This window comes from Mizuhopecten yessoensis, unplaced genomic scaffold (genome assembly GCF_002113885.1).
Source record: "Mizuhopecten yessoensis strain PY_sf001 unplaced genomic scaffold, ASM211388v2 scaffold8151, whole genome shotgun sequence".
NCBI classification, from domain to species: domain Eukaryota; kingdom Metazoa; phylum Mollusca; class Bivalvia; order Pectinida; family Pectinidae; genus Mizuhopecten; species Mizuhopecten yessoensis.
In genome coordinates this window covers 6048-21963 of record NW_018407404.1, presented here as the reverse complement: position 1 = coordinate 21963, position 15916 = coordinate 6048, and the positions used below count along the sequence as shown (strand labels likewise).

General features: G+C 38.0%; 1 protein-coding gene across 2 annotated transcripts in view; it reads left to right on the top strand.

The window, feature by feature from the left end:
- Positions 1-14440, top strand: part of LOC110455197 (lens fiber membrane intrinsic protein-like) — a 32211-nt gene extending 17771 nt beyond the window's left edge. For both annotated transcript variants that reach the window (XM_021505179.1, XM_021505180.1), the window contains exon 2: positions 14238-14440. In XM_021505179.1, coding sequence (XP_021360854.1) covers positions 14238-14425 — 188 coding nt within the window. In that variant the 3' untranslated portion in view covers positions 14426-14440. The remainder of the gene's footprint in view (positions 1-14237) is intronic.
- The last annotated feature ends 1476 nt before the right edge of the window (positions 14441-15916 follow it).

The following is a 15916-nucleotide window of genomic DNA, read 5'->3' as shown; positions in this document are numbered from 1 at the left end:
GTAAACAGTTGAGATCCCCACGCTATAACCATGTATCCCTTTGCTGAGTATACAAATGTACATATACTTCCAGGATTGCTAAGGGGTTTGTCCTACCCTTGGAGACGTAACCCCTGGGTCATAACTTCGAAACGGTTGAGCTCCCCACCCCAAAACTATATATACAAATGCTGGGCATAAAGAGACGAATGCGGTCATAATATTAGAATTGGCCATGGGGTCTGGCCACAACCCTATGGACCTAGTTTCTGAATCACAACTTGGGGACAGTTAAGATAACCACCCCATAACCACATAACATACAATTGCTTGGCAAGAAAATTACAAGATACAAACAAGATACAAGATACAAGAAACTTTATTTAACGTCGCATACAGGTAAACAAGGAACATTAGCTCTTGAGAGCTATAATTGCGACAAACATATGTAAAATAACAATAACATATTATATGACATAGATACTCACATATATTAATAATAAAAAAAAACAGTAATAATCATCACAGAAAAAAAAGTATACATATCCCAGGTTTCTAAGTGAGTGGGATAACAAATATAATACATATATATATGCTGCAAGGATTGGCTTCAGGGTCTGGTCCTATCCCTGGGATCTTCTTTGAAGAATATATAACCATGATTGCCTAGATATCCAGGTGAGCTATACAAGCCCTCTGGGCCTCTTGTATTAGACATACACGTTTTCCACAAATTATCGCCTATGCAAACGTCAAGGACCCCAGTTCATGGATATATCTGTGTAACAAGGAGAGAGAGACATGCATAATTAGACCAGGATTTGGACCAAGGACCCGCCGAACTCTAGACGCTCTTAACCAAACGCGCTGCCTGATCGCCGGCGGCCGACATAGCAAGTCCAGCTACATCTGATAACAACCGCTAGCTTTGCTTGGCTGAATGAGGTCAGGCGCCTCTGTGTCGCATATAAAATTTCGCACTAGGCAACGCGGAAGCCATCGGCAAAAAGCGACAAAATTATTTAAACGTCCCTAAAAGTTTTCAATAAATATTGCTATTTATAGATTTCAAATTCAAATTACAGCACGCTACTGAAGTATTTCCAAATGAAAATTCAGTGAATCGTATTTACGACATATCTTATAGATCTGCATGCATCTGTGAAGGCTTTTATCGCATTCCTGTTTTGCTATTCAAAGCTGATTTACATTTAACATTGTTTTTGAAGCAAAGGGTCGCACACGAATGACTCCTCTTACTTTTTCATCGTAAGAATCATAATTATTCTTTTGTGTGCATGCCTTTTTAATCCTACCCAAGTCACACAGACTTTTAAAGGAAACACATGAATATGAAGACGGTCATTAAAGGAAGAAACTATCTCTTATATCACTTACACGCCGGCATAGGTCTAAACATACACCCTGTTATTGATTCTCGGTAGCTATGTTTACGTTAGTTTTCCACAAATGTAAAATATTTGTTGAGTTTCTGTTTCACTGCATGCTTGGTTTAAGGGCGGCCTCCCCTGTGTGCAAGATGCATGCGTGTAGTGTTTGCTTTTGTGATTTGGGAGGCTGCGATATTTTCGTGTTTGTCTCCTTGTTATAGCGCGGAACTGATGCCGACTTTATAGTGCTACCTCACTGAAACATACTGCCGAAGACTCCTATCAGGACACCCCAACCGGTAACATTATACTGACAACGGGCGAACCATTCGCCCCACTCCTAAATTGCTGAGCGTTAAGAGGGAGTAGAAACTACTATTTTACAGACTCTGATATGTCTCGGCCAGGGGACAGAACCCAAAAGCCTTCCTCACAGGGGCGAACGCTCAACTAAAGGCCAAAAGTGAGGCATTGTCAAGGGAGACATTAGGAAGAAGAAAGTTGTTAGGAAAAGAAGAGAAAAGATAAGATCCTAAAATTAGTCGCCTCCTACGATCATCCAATGGGGACAGCAGGACAATTCTTACGCCCTACCTGTAGGACGACACTCCATGCACTAAGAGTTGGCTATTCGGTGTTGTTGCTGTTTGATTTTTGACCATAAACAAACAAGTATTTGGTGTTGAAAATCGTTCGATTTTTAATTTGGACGGAATTGAGTTACCGCAAGATAGGAAAGCACACATGACTTGATATTGATCTGTTGACTTTCGTTCAATATGCTACTACGGACTAATCTACTTCTCCGTGATGTTACTGATATTTACATAATTTCTACCCCTAAAGTCAATAGATATTGTAACATCTGGCCCGGAAAATTGATCTCGATGTTGAATACGAGTAAATAGATTAAGCCAAAGCCGTGATCTGACGCCACGGTCCTTTATTAATGAAACTACTCTAAAGTTAGTTATCATCATTTCGCATTTAATATTACTGGAATTATAATCTCAAAGGCACAACGCATAGGTTCAATTCATGCGATTCATTTATACAATTAATACAATTTGAGGACTTCACAGGAACCGTAGCATATTGACACTGAATAGTGGTCCTAGGTCACTCGTCCACTTTTGTTACTAAACTATTTTGAGGGACTATTTGAATCTTTAGTATCCCTACACTGCATTATTTCTCACACCGTAGACAGATATCCCATGTCAATCCCCGTGCTAGATTTTTCTACCTCGCCCCATTTGTCTGGTACCTTTACGTGACATTTCGAGGAATGTTTAGAAAGCGATGGTTTTATCCGCGCGTCGGCGGCTTGTAATTGAAAAACTGCGTTATTAATGTTGTAGGTAAAATATAATTCACACTGTGGAATATGAGGTCTCAGAAGGGATACTTGTAGTCTTTTACAAAATGGAATAAAAAAGATCAAGCAAAAGTGTGCGAGAAAAAAAAATCCTGTAACTGAGCAAGATCGGGTTATATGAGTCTCGGGCTAAGATTATGTAACATCCCAACATCGGCTTACGCCTCGGTTGGGATTGTGTTACAGTATCTTAAACTCTTGACTGAGATAGCCCGATCTCGTCAAGTTACATGGTACACCGTAACCTCCGTTTAACTTCCGTTTGAATATAACTGTGGAACAGTTTGGACAGAAAAACTTCCGATAGCCAGTTAGCTCCATCGGTTAGAGCGATATTTTAACAATCTGAAGTCCGGGTTCAAATCCCGGTCTAGCCACACTGAGGGCAGAATTTCAAACGAGGCCGAACTTTTGCAGACCATTTGTAACTTGAACACTGGAGTAACATTGCGAGTTGATCGGGACAGATTACAGCTAGCTACTCGATTATAGCCAGCCGTGCAATACTTGACTACACTGAGTAGAATACTGCCTATTCTATTTCTGTTTTGGTTTGTCAATGTAGTATTTGGTGCAATATTGGTTCTCCATGTGATTATTGTGTATTTATGAAAAGGGGGGAAGTAGAGAGAGAGAGAGAGAGAGAGAGAGAGTGCTATGTTTATGTAAACAATGGTTGTTTTTTATATAAAGTTGTATATAGTGTAATTCAATTTGTTTTCTCTTGTTCCTATCTTAATCAGCAATTCGCTGATCCCGTTACAGTTGTTGGTAACACTCGCCAAAGCAATCTTGTCGTTGGCAAGCCGTCAACGTATTTCCATATTACATGAACGCTCGCATAATAAACCTGGTATATTAATGTAAATGAGAAAACCTTTATAAACTATTACGCAGCGCATTCCTGCATAATTCTCCTATCAATTAGTCTGTATAAGTTATTATTTCACTGGGTGACAAAATATTTCAGCTGGAGTATGGCGAGACGTAAACAGCGTTAACTGATCGAAACCAAGAAGTCTTTCAAAGCGTAACAGCTTAACGTAAAAAAATAAACAAGTATGTTTTAAAACGTTATTTGAATTCAAAACTTAAATTGTATGCGGGAGTAATTAAAATGTTCCTCTTATTAAAAGAAATGTTTTTTCTTTAAATGTTAAGTTTTAGATAGCTTTCAAAAATTACATTTTAAAAATATTTATTAAAGACTCGTTAAGTTGATCATCCTCTGAATGAACGGGCCAGGATTTACCTCTTTGGGTTGTCATTGAAATTAACAATCAATTCAAATTAATTGCATTTTATACCAAGAACATTACCCTATACCGAACGAACTGCAAATAAACACTGCACGAACAAGACCGAAATATAAGCATTAGTGCTGTCACAATATATTGGAAAACCGGTATATTGCAAAACACGGGTATATCGTAACGTACCACAATACAGAGATGAAATATTGCTGTATCGCAATATTTTTCAAACGCATACTTTTATGTAGCTGCTTGGTTTTCAAACTTTGCAAATTACTACAAATTCTAACAGATATGCCAATAAGCAAACAGCAGGCTTTTAATGGTTCAACTTTTGTAATCGGTGGTTGGTTTGACAAAAATATTAAATCTATGCATTATGCAAACCATATTATATATGATTAAGTTTGATAACATTCTAACAACAACTTATTATAAAATCCTTCCTATGCCAATGTATGTAGAAGGTAACTTTTCTCTTGTACAGGTGTATATGTGTGTGCAAGGTAACTTTTCTCCCGTACAGGTGTATATGTGTGTAGAAGGTAGCGTTTCTCCCGTGTAAGTGTGTATGTGTGTAGAAGGTAACTTTTCTCCCGTACAGGTGTATATGTGTGTTGAAGGTAACTTTTTCTGTCGTACATGTGTGTATTTCTCCCGTACATGTGTGCATGTGTGTAGAAGGTATCTTTTCTCTCGTACAGGTGTATATGTATGCAGAAGGTAACTTTTCTCTCGTACAGGTGTATTTGTGTGTAGAAGGTAACTTTTCTCCCGTACAGGTGTATATGTATGTAGAAGATAACTTTTCTCCCGTACATGTGTGTATGTGTGTAGAAGGTAGCTTTTCTCCCGTACAGGTGTATATGTATGTAGAAGATAACTTTTCTCCCGTACAGGTGTATATGTATGTAGAAGGTAACTTTTCTCTCGTACAGGTGACGACACTATTAATGTACCAGGTACCCAGCAACATACACATGGTGCACGAAATCACGGCATTTAAACGGATTTGTTTTCTTTATTTACATTTTTAGCTCACCTAGTCCGAAGGACCAAGGTGAGCTTATGCCATACCGTGGCGACCGTCGTCGGTCTATCGTCTGTCGTCCGTCTTTCGTCGTCCGTCCGAACTAAATTTGAATGGGAGCATCAAAATTGTATAAATAAAGGGGGGCCGAGCCGAGTTGCGGGGCCTAACAGGGTTTTTTGGCTATATTTGTTTAAGTGACTTCTTCTCTGGAACTAAGCAATGGATATCAATCATATTTTGTTGAAAGCGTGCATGGGAGGTGGTGATTCAAAATTGTACAAATTGAGGGGCGGGGCCAAACAAGGTTTTATGGCTATATTGGTTTTAGCGATTTCTTCTCTGGAACTTAGCAATGGATATAAACTGTATTTGACTGGTAGCATCCCTTGGTGGTTGGGATTAAAATTAGTACAAATGGTGGGGCTGACTCCCCAGGGCGCTGAGGGGAAGGACCAAAAGAGATAATTTGGCTATTTTGCATTAAGTGACTTCTTCTCTTGAATCAAGCGATGAATATCAACTATATTTTGTAGAAGCATCCCAAGGTGCATCGGGATAAACAATTGTACAAATGGACAGACGGACACCCCCGGGATAAGGGGTGGGGCCACAAATAGTTCATAACTTGGAAATGGTTGAGATTCCCACCCTATAACCATATATACAATTACTGAGTATACAGAGATAAATGTACAGATCCTTCCAGGAAGGCCCTTGGGGTCAGACCCAACCCTGGTAACTTAGTATATAAATAACTAGGCATTGTGTTTTTTCACTAGATACATATCTTCTTGTGTCACCGCCGTCTTTGTCGTGACGTCATACTATGTATTATAACACACGCTTAGCTTAAAGAAAAGTTATGTGGAAGTGTTACTAAACCGAATTGTACATAGAGAATAATACATGCCTTTTTCCATATCACACCCAGTATCAACCCGAGACTGCAATATCAGCCCAAGGGCCGAAGGTCGAGGCGTGTTTTATTCTGTTTATTACATACTAACTGATAAAAACTACTATCTTATGATTTATTTTTATTTTTGAAATATTGACAAACGATTTTTTTTCCAAAAAGGGTGTGATATGGGTTTTGCGGGCTGATACGGGTTTTGGGGTGTGATACGGCGAGGGCTGATATGGGTTAGAGCAATTGTGTCGTATCGCATATACAAAAAAAACCGTATTTATCAGTAAGTATGTAATAAAAATTAATAAGGGATTGGTACAAAATATTACAGTAAGATATGTGTGCAATGGTATGGTTTGTCAATTTTCCTTTTCAAATGTGCAGTACTTAGATATTGCGGTCACAGCGATCTGGTTGCTTCTTCTTCTCCTTCTTTGGTCTTAAGGAGTCATCCTACCCGCATAATATTGCAAGTCCAGTACAGTGTCTATTTAAAAGGAAATTGTATTTTTTTTAAAAGGTTGCAACTTGTTTATTCAATTTCGATTATATTTTATGTGCTACTATGTTATACTGTATAAATAATATTTGCCATGGAAATGTATAGCAGTACCGTTTTATCACGATAAGAAATTTAAGAATGAAGACAGAGATTCTATTTTACAATATCATGTTGTAAAGGTTAATAATGATTATTCTTGAAAAAACAAATATTCCAAAAAAAAATTCTATCATTGTGCCAAGAAAAAATGCAGACTCATCCACGTGGGACGCCATTTTTATATTTGTCTGATGGGCTCTTGGCAGTCCGCCTCAAGTAATACAATGGAATGCTTTGAGTTAACCGCACATGTTGCGTCAGTATCGTTTTACTGACGTTGCTCATAAAAAGCGCGGCCATTATTAGACTCGCTGCAATATGTGTGTAAACAATGTGTTTATACACATTAAGGATAACTAGTACGAAATACCATACTGTAGTGATTGGTCTGCTTTATGAACGATATATTGAAAAGTGTTTGAATGGCGGAGATTCATTGTACATTTGCACTTCATCTTCGGACTAATAGAGGAAAAAAGCATAAATTAATTAGTAGATGTGTATTATAACAGCGCTTTGTACTCGCTTCACAAGTACGTCAGGGAGATATTATATAAAAGCGAACAAACTAGGATGCAGCTACAAAATGTATCACGTTTCCGGTTGTATCATAGGGGACCCTTCCTTTTGATCGCTAGTGGATGGGCGAGCGTCTTTCCGAGTGTGTCCGCTTATCACATATCTGACACACCACCGTTCATTGCTATGGAGATACCTGACCTGTTCGATTTAAAATACCGTACAAATCGAAAACATTTGGATCAAAATCCAATAAAAGCCATCAATAAATACATCAAACACGCTGTGATAACCAAGGTGAGGCGACAAGGCGTTCATTGTCAAGTTTTCTAAAGTACTGTCAGCTTGATGCTCTATCCACGATAACATTATACTCCAGTTCTGTCATCATAAATGAATCAGGTAAATGAATACGTTGAAATTGTCTCTTCCTGTAATAATCTAAAAACAATCATGATATATTACTATTCTAAATCGGTAACAATTCTACCACAGTTCATTTAAAAACGAATCAAACCGACGAATAAAATCCCCGGTGTTTTGGTTCGAAACATGTCCTTTTGATATTAAATATTTTGAATTCTCGCCAAAGTGTAATGACGTATCTTACCGAGCTGATTCATCAACAACGTTCAGGGTTGACGATACGTTTAATATATTTGTTTCTCTTCATGTCCGACTTTTCTTCTGTTTTGTTTCATTCTATTTTTCAAACACGCGTCTTTATCTTGAATATAATAGGACCTAAAACTAAATGTGCATGGTCACCGTGTTTTCCCTGTGACACGTGATAATATAAACTAGTAAACATTTCTCCCTAGTATAAATTAAAGTAATCCAGCTACATTCTTTGTGGTATAGAGCGTGTTTGGGCATTATATCCTTTTGTAATTATACATAAATCTTCATGTAAATGAAGCAGTCTTGTAGGTGTATAATAAGCTACATTTGTATCTGCCGTACACGTGCGAGTTTTGATGATGAATGCATTCCTAATAAGGTAGATCCTACTCGTGAAGGTGTACATCGAATAACCTCTCCTCCGGTACAGGTGTGTAAGTGTGTATGAGGTAACTTTTTTCCCGTACAAGTGTGTATGTGTGTAGAAGGTAACTTTTCTCTCGTATAGGTGTGTATGTGTGTAGGAGGTAACTTTTCTCTCGTACAAGTGTATATGTGTTGCAGGTAACTTTTCTCCCGCACAGGTGTATATGTGTGTTGAAGATAACTTTTTTCCCGTACAGGTGTATATTTGTGTAGAAGGTAACTTTTCTCTCGTACAGGTGTATATGTGTGAAGAAAATCACTTTTTTCCCGTACAGGTGTATATGTGTGTTAAAGGTAACTTTTCTCCCGTACAGGTGTATATGTGTGTAGAAGGTAACTTTTCTCTCGTACAGGTGTATATGTGTGCAGAAGGTAACTTTTCTCCCGTATAGGTGTGTATGTGTGTAAAAGGTAACTTTTCTCTCGTACAGGTGTATATGTGTATAGCAGGTAACTTTTCTCCCGTACAGGTGTATATGTGTGTTGAAGGTAACGTTTCTCCCGTACAGGTATATATGTGTGTTGAAGGTAACTTTTCTCCCGTACAGGTGTATGTGTGTGTAGAAGGTAATTTTTTTCCCGTACAAGTGTGTATGTGTGTAAAAGGTAACTTTTCTCCCGTACAGGTGTATGTGTGTGTTGAAGGTAACGTTTCTCCCGTACAGGTGTATATGTGTGTTGAAGGTAACTTTTCTCCCGTACATGTGTGTATATGTGTAGAAGGTAACTTTTCTCCCGTACAAGTTTTTTTGTGTTGAAGGTAACTTATCTCCCGTACATGTGTGTATGTGTGTAGAAGGTAACTTTATTCCCGTACAAGTGTGTATGTATGTAGAAGGTAACTTTTCTCTCGTATAGGTGTGTATGTATGTAGGAGGTAACTTTTTCTCTCGTACATGAGTGCATGTGTGTAGAAGGTATATTTTCTTACGTACAGGTGTATATGAGTGTTGAAGGTAACTTTTCTCATGTACATGTGTATATTTGTTTAGAAGGTAACTTTTTTTACCGTACAGGTGCGTATGTTTGAAGAGGATAACTTTTCTCCCGTACAGGTGTATATTTGTGTTGAAGGTAACTTTTTCTCTCGTACATGTGTGTATTTCTCCCGTACATGTGTGCATGTGTGTAGAAGGTATCTTTTCTCTCGTACAGGTGTATATGTATGTAGAAGGTAACTTTGCTCTCGTACAGGTGTATTTGTGTGTAGCAGGTAACGTTTCTCCCGTACAGGTGTATATGTGTGTAGAAGGTAACGTTTCTCCCGTGTAAGTGTGTATGTGTGTAGAAGGTAACTTTTCTCCCGTGCAAGTGTGAATGTGTGTAGACGGTAACTTTTTTCTCCAGTACATGTGTGTATGTGTGTAGAGGATAACTTTTCTCCCGTACAGGAGTAAATGTGTGTAGAAGGTATCTTTTCTCCCATACAGGTTAATATGTGTGTAGCAGATAACCTTTCTCTCGTACATGTGTGTATTTGTGTGGAAGGTATATTTTCTTCCGTACAGGTGTATATGTGTTTAGAAGGTAACTTTTTTCCCGTACAGGTGTATATATGTGTTGAAGGTTACTTTTATCCCGTACATGTGTGTATGTGTGTAGAAGATAACTTTTCTCTCGTATATGTGTGTATGTGTGTAGAAGGTAACATTTCTCCCGTACAGATGTATATGTGTGTAGAAGGTAACTTTGCTCTCGAACAGGTGTATATGTGTGAAGAAAATCACTTTTTTCCCGTACAGGTGTATATGTGTGTTAAAGGTAACTTTTCTCCCGTACAGGTGAATATGTGTGTAGAAGATAACTTTTCTTCCGTACAGGTGTATATGTGTGTAGAAGGTAACTTTTCTCTCGTACAGGTGTATATGTGTGCAGAAGGTAACTTTTCTCCCGTATAGGTGTATATGTGTGTAAAAGGTAACTTTTCTCTCGTACAGGTGTATATGTGTATAGCAGGTAACTTTTCTCCCGTACAGGTGTATATGTGTGTTGAAGGTAACGTTTCTCCCGTACAGGTGTATATGTGTGTTGAAGGTAACTTTTCTCCCGTACAGGTGTATGTGTGTGTAGAAGGTAATTTTTTTCCCGTACAAGTGTGTATGTGTGTAAAAGGTAACTTTTCTCCCGTACAGGTGTATGTGTGTGTTGAAGGTAACGTTTCTCCCGTACAGGTGTATATGTGTGTTGAAGGTAACTTTTCTCCCGTACATGTGTGTATGTGTGTAGAAGGTAACTCTCCCGTACAGGTGTATATGGGTGTAGCAGGTAACTTTTCTCCCGTACAGGGGTATATGTGTTTAGAAGGTAACTTTTCTCCCGTGCAAGTGTTAATGTGTGTAGAAGGTAACTTTTTCTTACATACAGGTGAATATGTGTTTAGGAGGAGGTGTATATGAGTGTTGAAGGTAACTTTTCTCCCGTACATGTGTGTATGTGTGTAGAAGGTAACGTTTCTCCCGTGCAAGTGTGAATGTGTGTAGAAGGTAACTTTTTCTTCCATACAGGTGAATATGTGTTTAGGAGGTAACTTTTTTCCCGTACAGGTGTATATATGTGTTGAAGGTTACTTTTATGCCGTACATGTGTGTATGTGTGTAGAAGATAACTTTTCTCTCGTATATGTGTATATGTGTGTAGAAAGTAACTTTGCTCTTGTATAGGTGTGTATGTGTGTAGAAGATAACTTTTTCTCTCGTACAGGTGTATGTGTGTGTTGAAGGTAACGTTTCTCCCGTACAGGTGTATATGTGTGTAGAAGGTAGCTTTTTCTCTCGTACATGTGTGTATTTGTGTAGCAGGTATATTTTCTTCCGTACAGGGGTAAATGTGTGTAGAAGGTATCTTTTCTCCCATACAGGTTAATATGTGTTTAGAAGGTAACTTTTCTCATGTACATGTGTATATGTGTTTAGAAGGTAACTTTTCTCTCGTACAGGTGTGTATGTGTGTAGAGGATAACTTTTCTCCCGTACAGGTGTTTATTTTTGTTTAAGGTAACTTTTCTCCTGTACATGTGTTTATGTGTGTAGAAGGTAACTTTTTCTCTCGTACAGGGGTAAATGTGTGTACATGTAGAAGGTATCTTTTCTCCCATACAGGTTAATATGTGTGTAGAAGATCACCTTTCTCTCGTACATGTGTGTATTTGTGTGGAAGGTATATTTTCTTCCGTACAGGTGTATACGTGTTTAGAAGGTTTTTTTCCCCGTACAGGTGTATATATGTGTTGAAGGTTACTTTTATCCCGTACATGTGTGTATGTGTATAGAAGATAACTTTTCTCTCGTATATGTGTGTATGTGTGTAGAAGGTAACATTTCTCCCGTACAGGTGTATATGTGTGTAGAAGGTAACTTTGCTCTCGTATAGGTGTGTATGTGTGTAGAAGATAACCTTTTCTCTCGTACAGGTGTATGTGTGTGTTGAAGGTAACGGTTCTCCCGTACAGGTGTATATGTGTGTAGAAGGTAGCTTTTTTTCCCGTACAGGTGTGTATGTGTGTAGAGGATAACTTTTCTCCCGTACAGGTGTATATTTGTGTAGAAGGTAGCTTTTTTTCCCGTACAGGGGTGTATGTGTGTAGAGGATAACTTTTCTCCCGTACAGGTGTATATGTGTGTCGAAGGTAACTTTTCTCCTGTACATGTGTGTATGTGTGTAGAAGGGATCTTTTCTCCCGTACAGATGTATATTTGTGTTGAAGGTAACTTTTCTCCTGTACATGTGTGTATGTGTGTAGAAGGGAACTTTTCTCCCGTACAGGTGTATGTTTGTGGAAGGTAACTTTTCTCCCGTACATTTGTGTATTTCTCCCGTACATGTGTGCATGTGTGTAGAATGTATCTTTTCTCCTGTACAGGTGTATATGTGTGTAGAAGATAACTTTTCTCCCGTACAGGTGTATATGTGTGTAGAAGATAACTTTTCTCCCTTACAGGTGTATATGTGTGTAGAAGGTAACGTTTCTCCCGTGTAAGTGTGTATGTGTGTAGAAGGTAACTTTTCTCCCGTGCAAGTGTGAATGTGTGTTGAAGGTAACTTTTTCTCCAGTACATGTGTGTATGTATGTAGAAGGTAACTTTTCTCCCGTGCAAGTGTGAATGTGTGTAGAAGGTAACTTTTTCTCCAGTACAAGTGTGTATGTGTGTAGAAGGTAACTTTTTTTACCGTACAGGTGTAAATGTGTGTAGAAGGTATCTTTTCTCCGATACAGGTTTATATGTGTGTAGAAGATAACCTTTCTCTCGTACATGTGTGTATTTGTGTAGAAGGTATATTTTCTTCCATACAGGTGTATATGTGTTTAGAAGGTAACTTTTTTTCCCGTACAGGTGTATATATGTGTTGAAGGTTACTTTAATCCCGTACATGTGTTTATGTGTGTAGTAGATAACTTTTCTCTCGTATATGTGTGTATGTGTGTAGAGGATAACTTTTCTCCCGTACAGGTGTATATTTGTGTTGAAGGTAACTTTTCTGCTGTATATGTGTGTATGTCTCCCGTACATGTGTGTATGTGTGTAGAAGGTATCTTTTCTCCCGTACAGGTGTATGTTTGTGTTGAAGGTAACTTTTCTCCTGTACATGTGTGTATGTTTGTGGAAGGTATCTTTTCTCCCGTACAGGTGTATATTTGTGTTGAAGGTAACTTTTCTCCTGTACATGTGTGTATGTTTGTGGAAGGTAACTTTTCTCCCGTACATGTGTGTATGTGTTAAGACGGATCACTATAGTTTACCCTAGGCGGAATTACACAGGAGTTGATAATAACGGGAAGAAATATAATTTCAATAGAGAAAACTCACATGATAAGCAATTTATGTCCTTGCAACTCTCAGTATAAAAAAAATAACGATGCAGAATTAATAAAATATGTGGCGTGTTATGAGTTTGTTATGGTGAAATACAGCACGCGGAGGAGAAAAGGAGATGGATGAAATGACGAAGGCGGAAGCACAAGTTCTACGTATGCGTATTTGCGAAGATTTTAAAATTCTAATCATATAATTCACCACAATTTATTCACAATTAATTAATTATATTCTGCTGTGTCATTACAATTTATAAACAGATCTCAAAGGCTTAATACATTAATTGGAGACGTTGCAGGTGTTCCGAACGCACCCTGTAAAAATCTACATACATGTTAGTAGACTGGCTCTCCGAAAGGTTGCGCGTCGACAATACAACGACAGGTCAGGTCTACCAATCCTACCGATTTGATTGGCTAACATTTATATCTCAAACGGGGATATCCCTTTCCAAAATATTGTCTGGTGGCAAAAGTCTTTTTTTTTTATTATTATTATTCTTACCTTCTTGTCTAGTTAACCGTTAATTGGGCACTTCCAAACAACATTTGTTTTGTGATCATGGCTGATAATTCCACATACTGCTGGTTGTGTATTGATCGTTTCAATTAAGGATGCTCGTTTCAAACAGCCACTCGGTATGCCCGATACTTTTAGACTCACATCAACGGTAAGAACAGGGATACGTTATGTAAAACAGTAATGTAAGAAGCAACGAACTTTGATATAAAACATTTCGAAGTTATTTAAATATGCTTACCACTCCGGATGCTTTTAAATAAATGTCAATGCATCGATTGCTACACGTTTCCACTGTAAACAAGAGGGATTTCCGAAGCTCAAACCGAACCAATGGTTCGTTGATTCAATTAATCAATCAACGATCGTTTGGTCAGGGTCCAAGCCAAGATGGCGGTCTTGGCCTATGTAATAACCAAAGAGTGCAGCCTAGCGGGGAAATCTTGTACTGGGGCACGAAATCCAGTAAAACTGGTTTGGGCATTCGGAGGAGTTGACCAGATTTTAACACCACAATGTACATTTCTGAACATTGTCTTAAATACAAGTATTTTTCTCCATTATTTTTCCGATGCCCACGTTTTTTTATATTCAAATATTCATTATAGACGTTCAAATTATTTGAAATACCTTTGCCTGTAATACATATGTTGCTGATGTCATCAAAACTCTCCGAACGTCAATTAGATTCTACCTTCTCTTAAACATATTGTGACTTTTGACAGGATGTAACAAACGTTTGGTATTTACTTTGAAACGGTATAAAGTATGATCACAACTATGTTTGTTTCCTTAGGTTGGTTCGAGGCTGCCCAAGCGTTTGCTATACTGGGATTCCTGGCCGGCATTGCTGCTATAGTGTTGACCGTGCTGTATGTGCTTCTTGAACAGTTGAGGAAGGACGTGTTTTACATAATTGCAGCCATAGGTAACCTCGCAGCAGGTGAGTACTTCACACAGCATTTAGTTCCTTTGTTTTTCTAATAGGGGGCGTCCCTAAATAATATAAACCAACACTTGACAGCAGGGGAAATGTAAACATTCCTATGGTCAGAATAAAATATGTGTATCTGTGTAAATACTACCCAGTTTTCGGAGCTTTGGGTATGCATTTCAGGACTCAGCTAATAGGGTTAATATTTTAAGTTCAAAACTAATGACAACTGTCTAGATTCACAGATACATACCTGACAAAGGCTTCAAAAGACTTTTTGAGGCGGTTTAGAGGCATGTAAGAGCGCTACAGGCGTCTGCTTTTGACAAATTTCATTCAATGTAAAATATGTCAAAAATAAATACATTGAATTACCTATTTAAATTACTCAGAGGCACTGTATTTAACCGGGGAAAACATTAGGTAGGGATTGCAATTTTATGAAACACTTGCTGATTGGCTGATTAAGTTGTGTGAGTCCTTCATTTAGATCAGGAATAGTAGCTACCTGTTCAAGAATCACTTCATTGAAAATATCCAGTTCTGATTTGAATACAATTTCAAAGTAATACACGAACGTCAAATGAATGTAGAACCTGCTGAAAGGCAAAATGACTTATAGACATCACTTAACTCAAAAGTGAAAACCTAAATAAAATCATCAGTATTAAAGCTATATTTCAACTTCCTACATCTCCAACGACGTATTTTGTACTCGGAATTATGTGAAACACTTATTATGCAAGATGATTTGGTCTCTGTTAATAAATTAAAAATTACAAAACATTGAACAAGTTGTTAAAATATATAATAAATAAGACATGGAAGGTATTTTTGTCATACCAACATTCTATTCAGCGAAATGACAATAACATATGCTACTCTTTTTTTACATTTTCATTCTTTGGGGATACTTTCACTCGTAAATCGTGAAGATTTATAACCAATTGGTGTTTTTGACCAGTGTTACATGCATTATGACGTAACAAAGCAAATTTCGTTGAAGAACTGGATACGAATCCTATTTTTGTATAATTAAGTTTGTAACCCTAGGATACAGTGGATATAACCATGGAAATAGTCACATGTATAACTATGTATGAGGTCATATATATAACCATATATGTAGCCACATAGACAACCATATATGTAGCCATGGAGATAACCCTGTATGTAGCCATGGAGATAACCATAAATGTAGCCATGGAGATAGCCATGTATGTAGCCATAGATATAACCATGTATATAGCAATGGAGATAACCATGTATGTAGCCATGGAGATAGCCATGTATGTAGCCATTGAGATAGCCATGTATGTAGCCATGGAGATAACCCTGTATGTAGCCATGGAGATAACCATAAATGTAGCCATGGATATAGCCATGTATATAGCCATTGAGATAACCATGTATGTAGCCATGGGGATAACCATGGATGTACCCATGGGGATAACCATGGATGTAGCCATGGAGATAGCCATAAATGTAGCCATGGAGATAACCATGTATATAGCCATGGAGATAGCCATAAATGTAGCCAT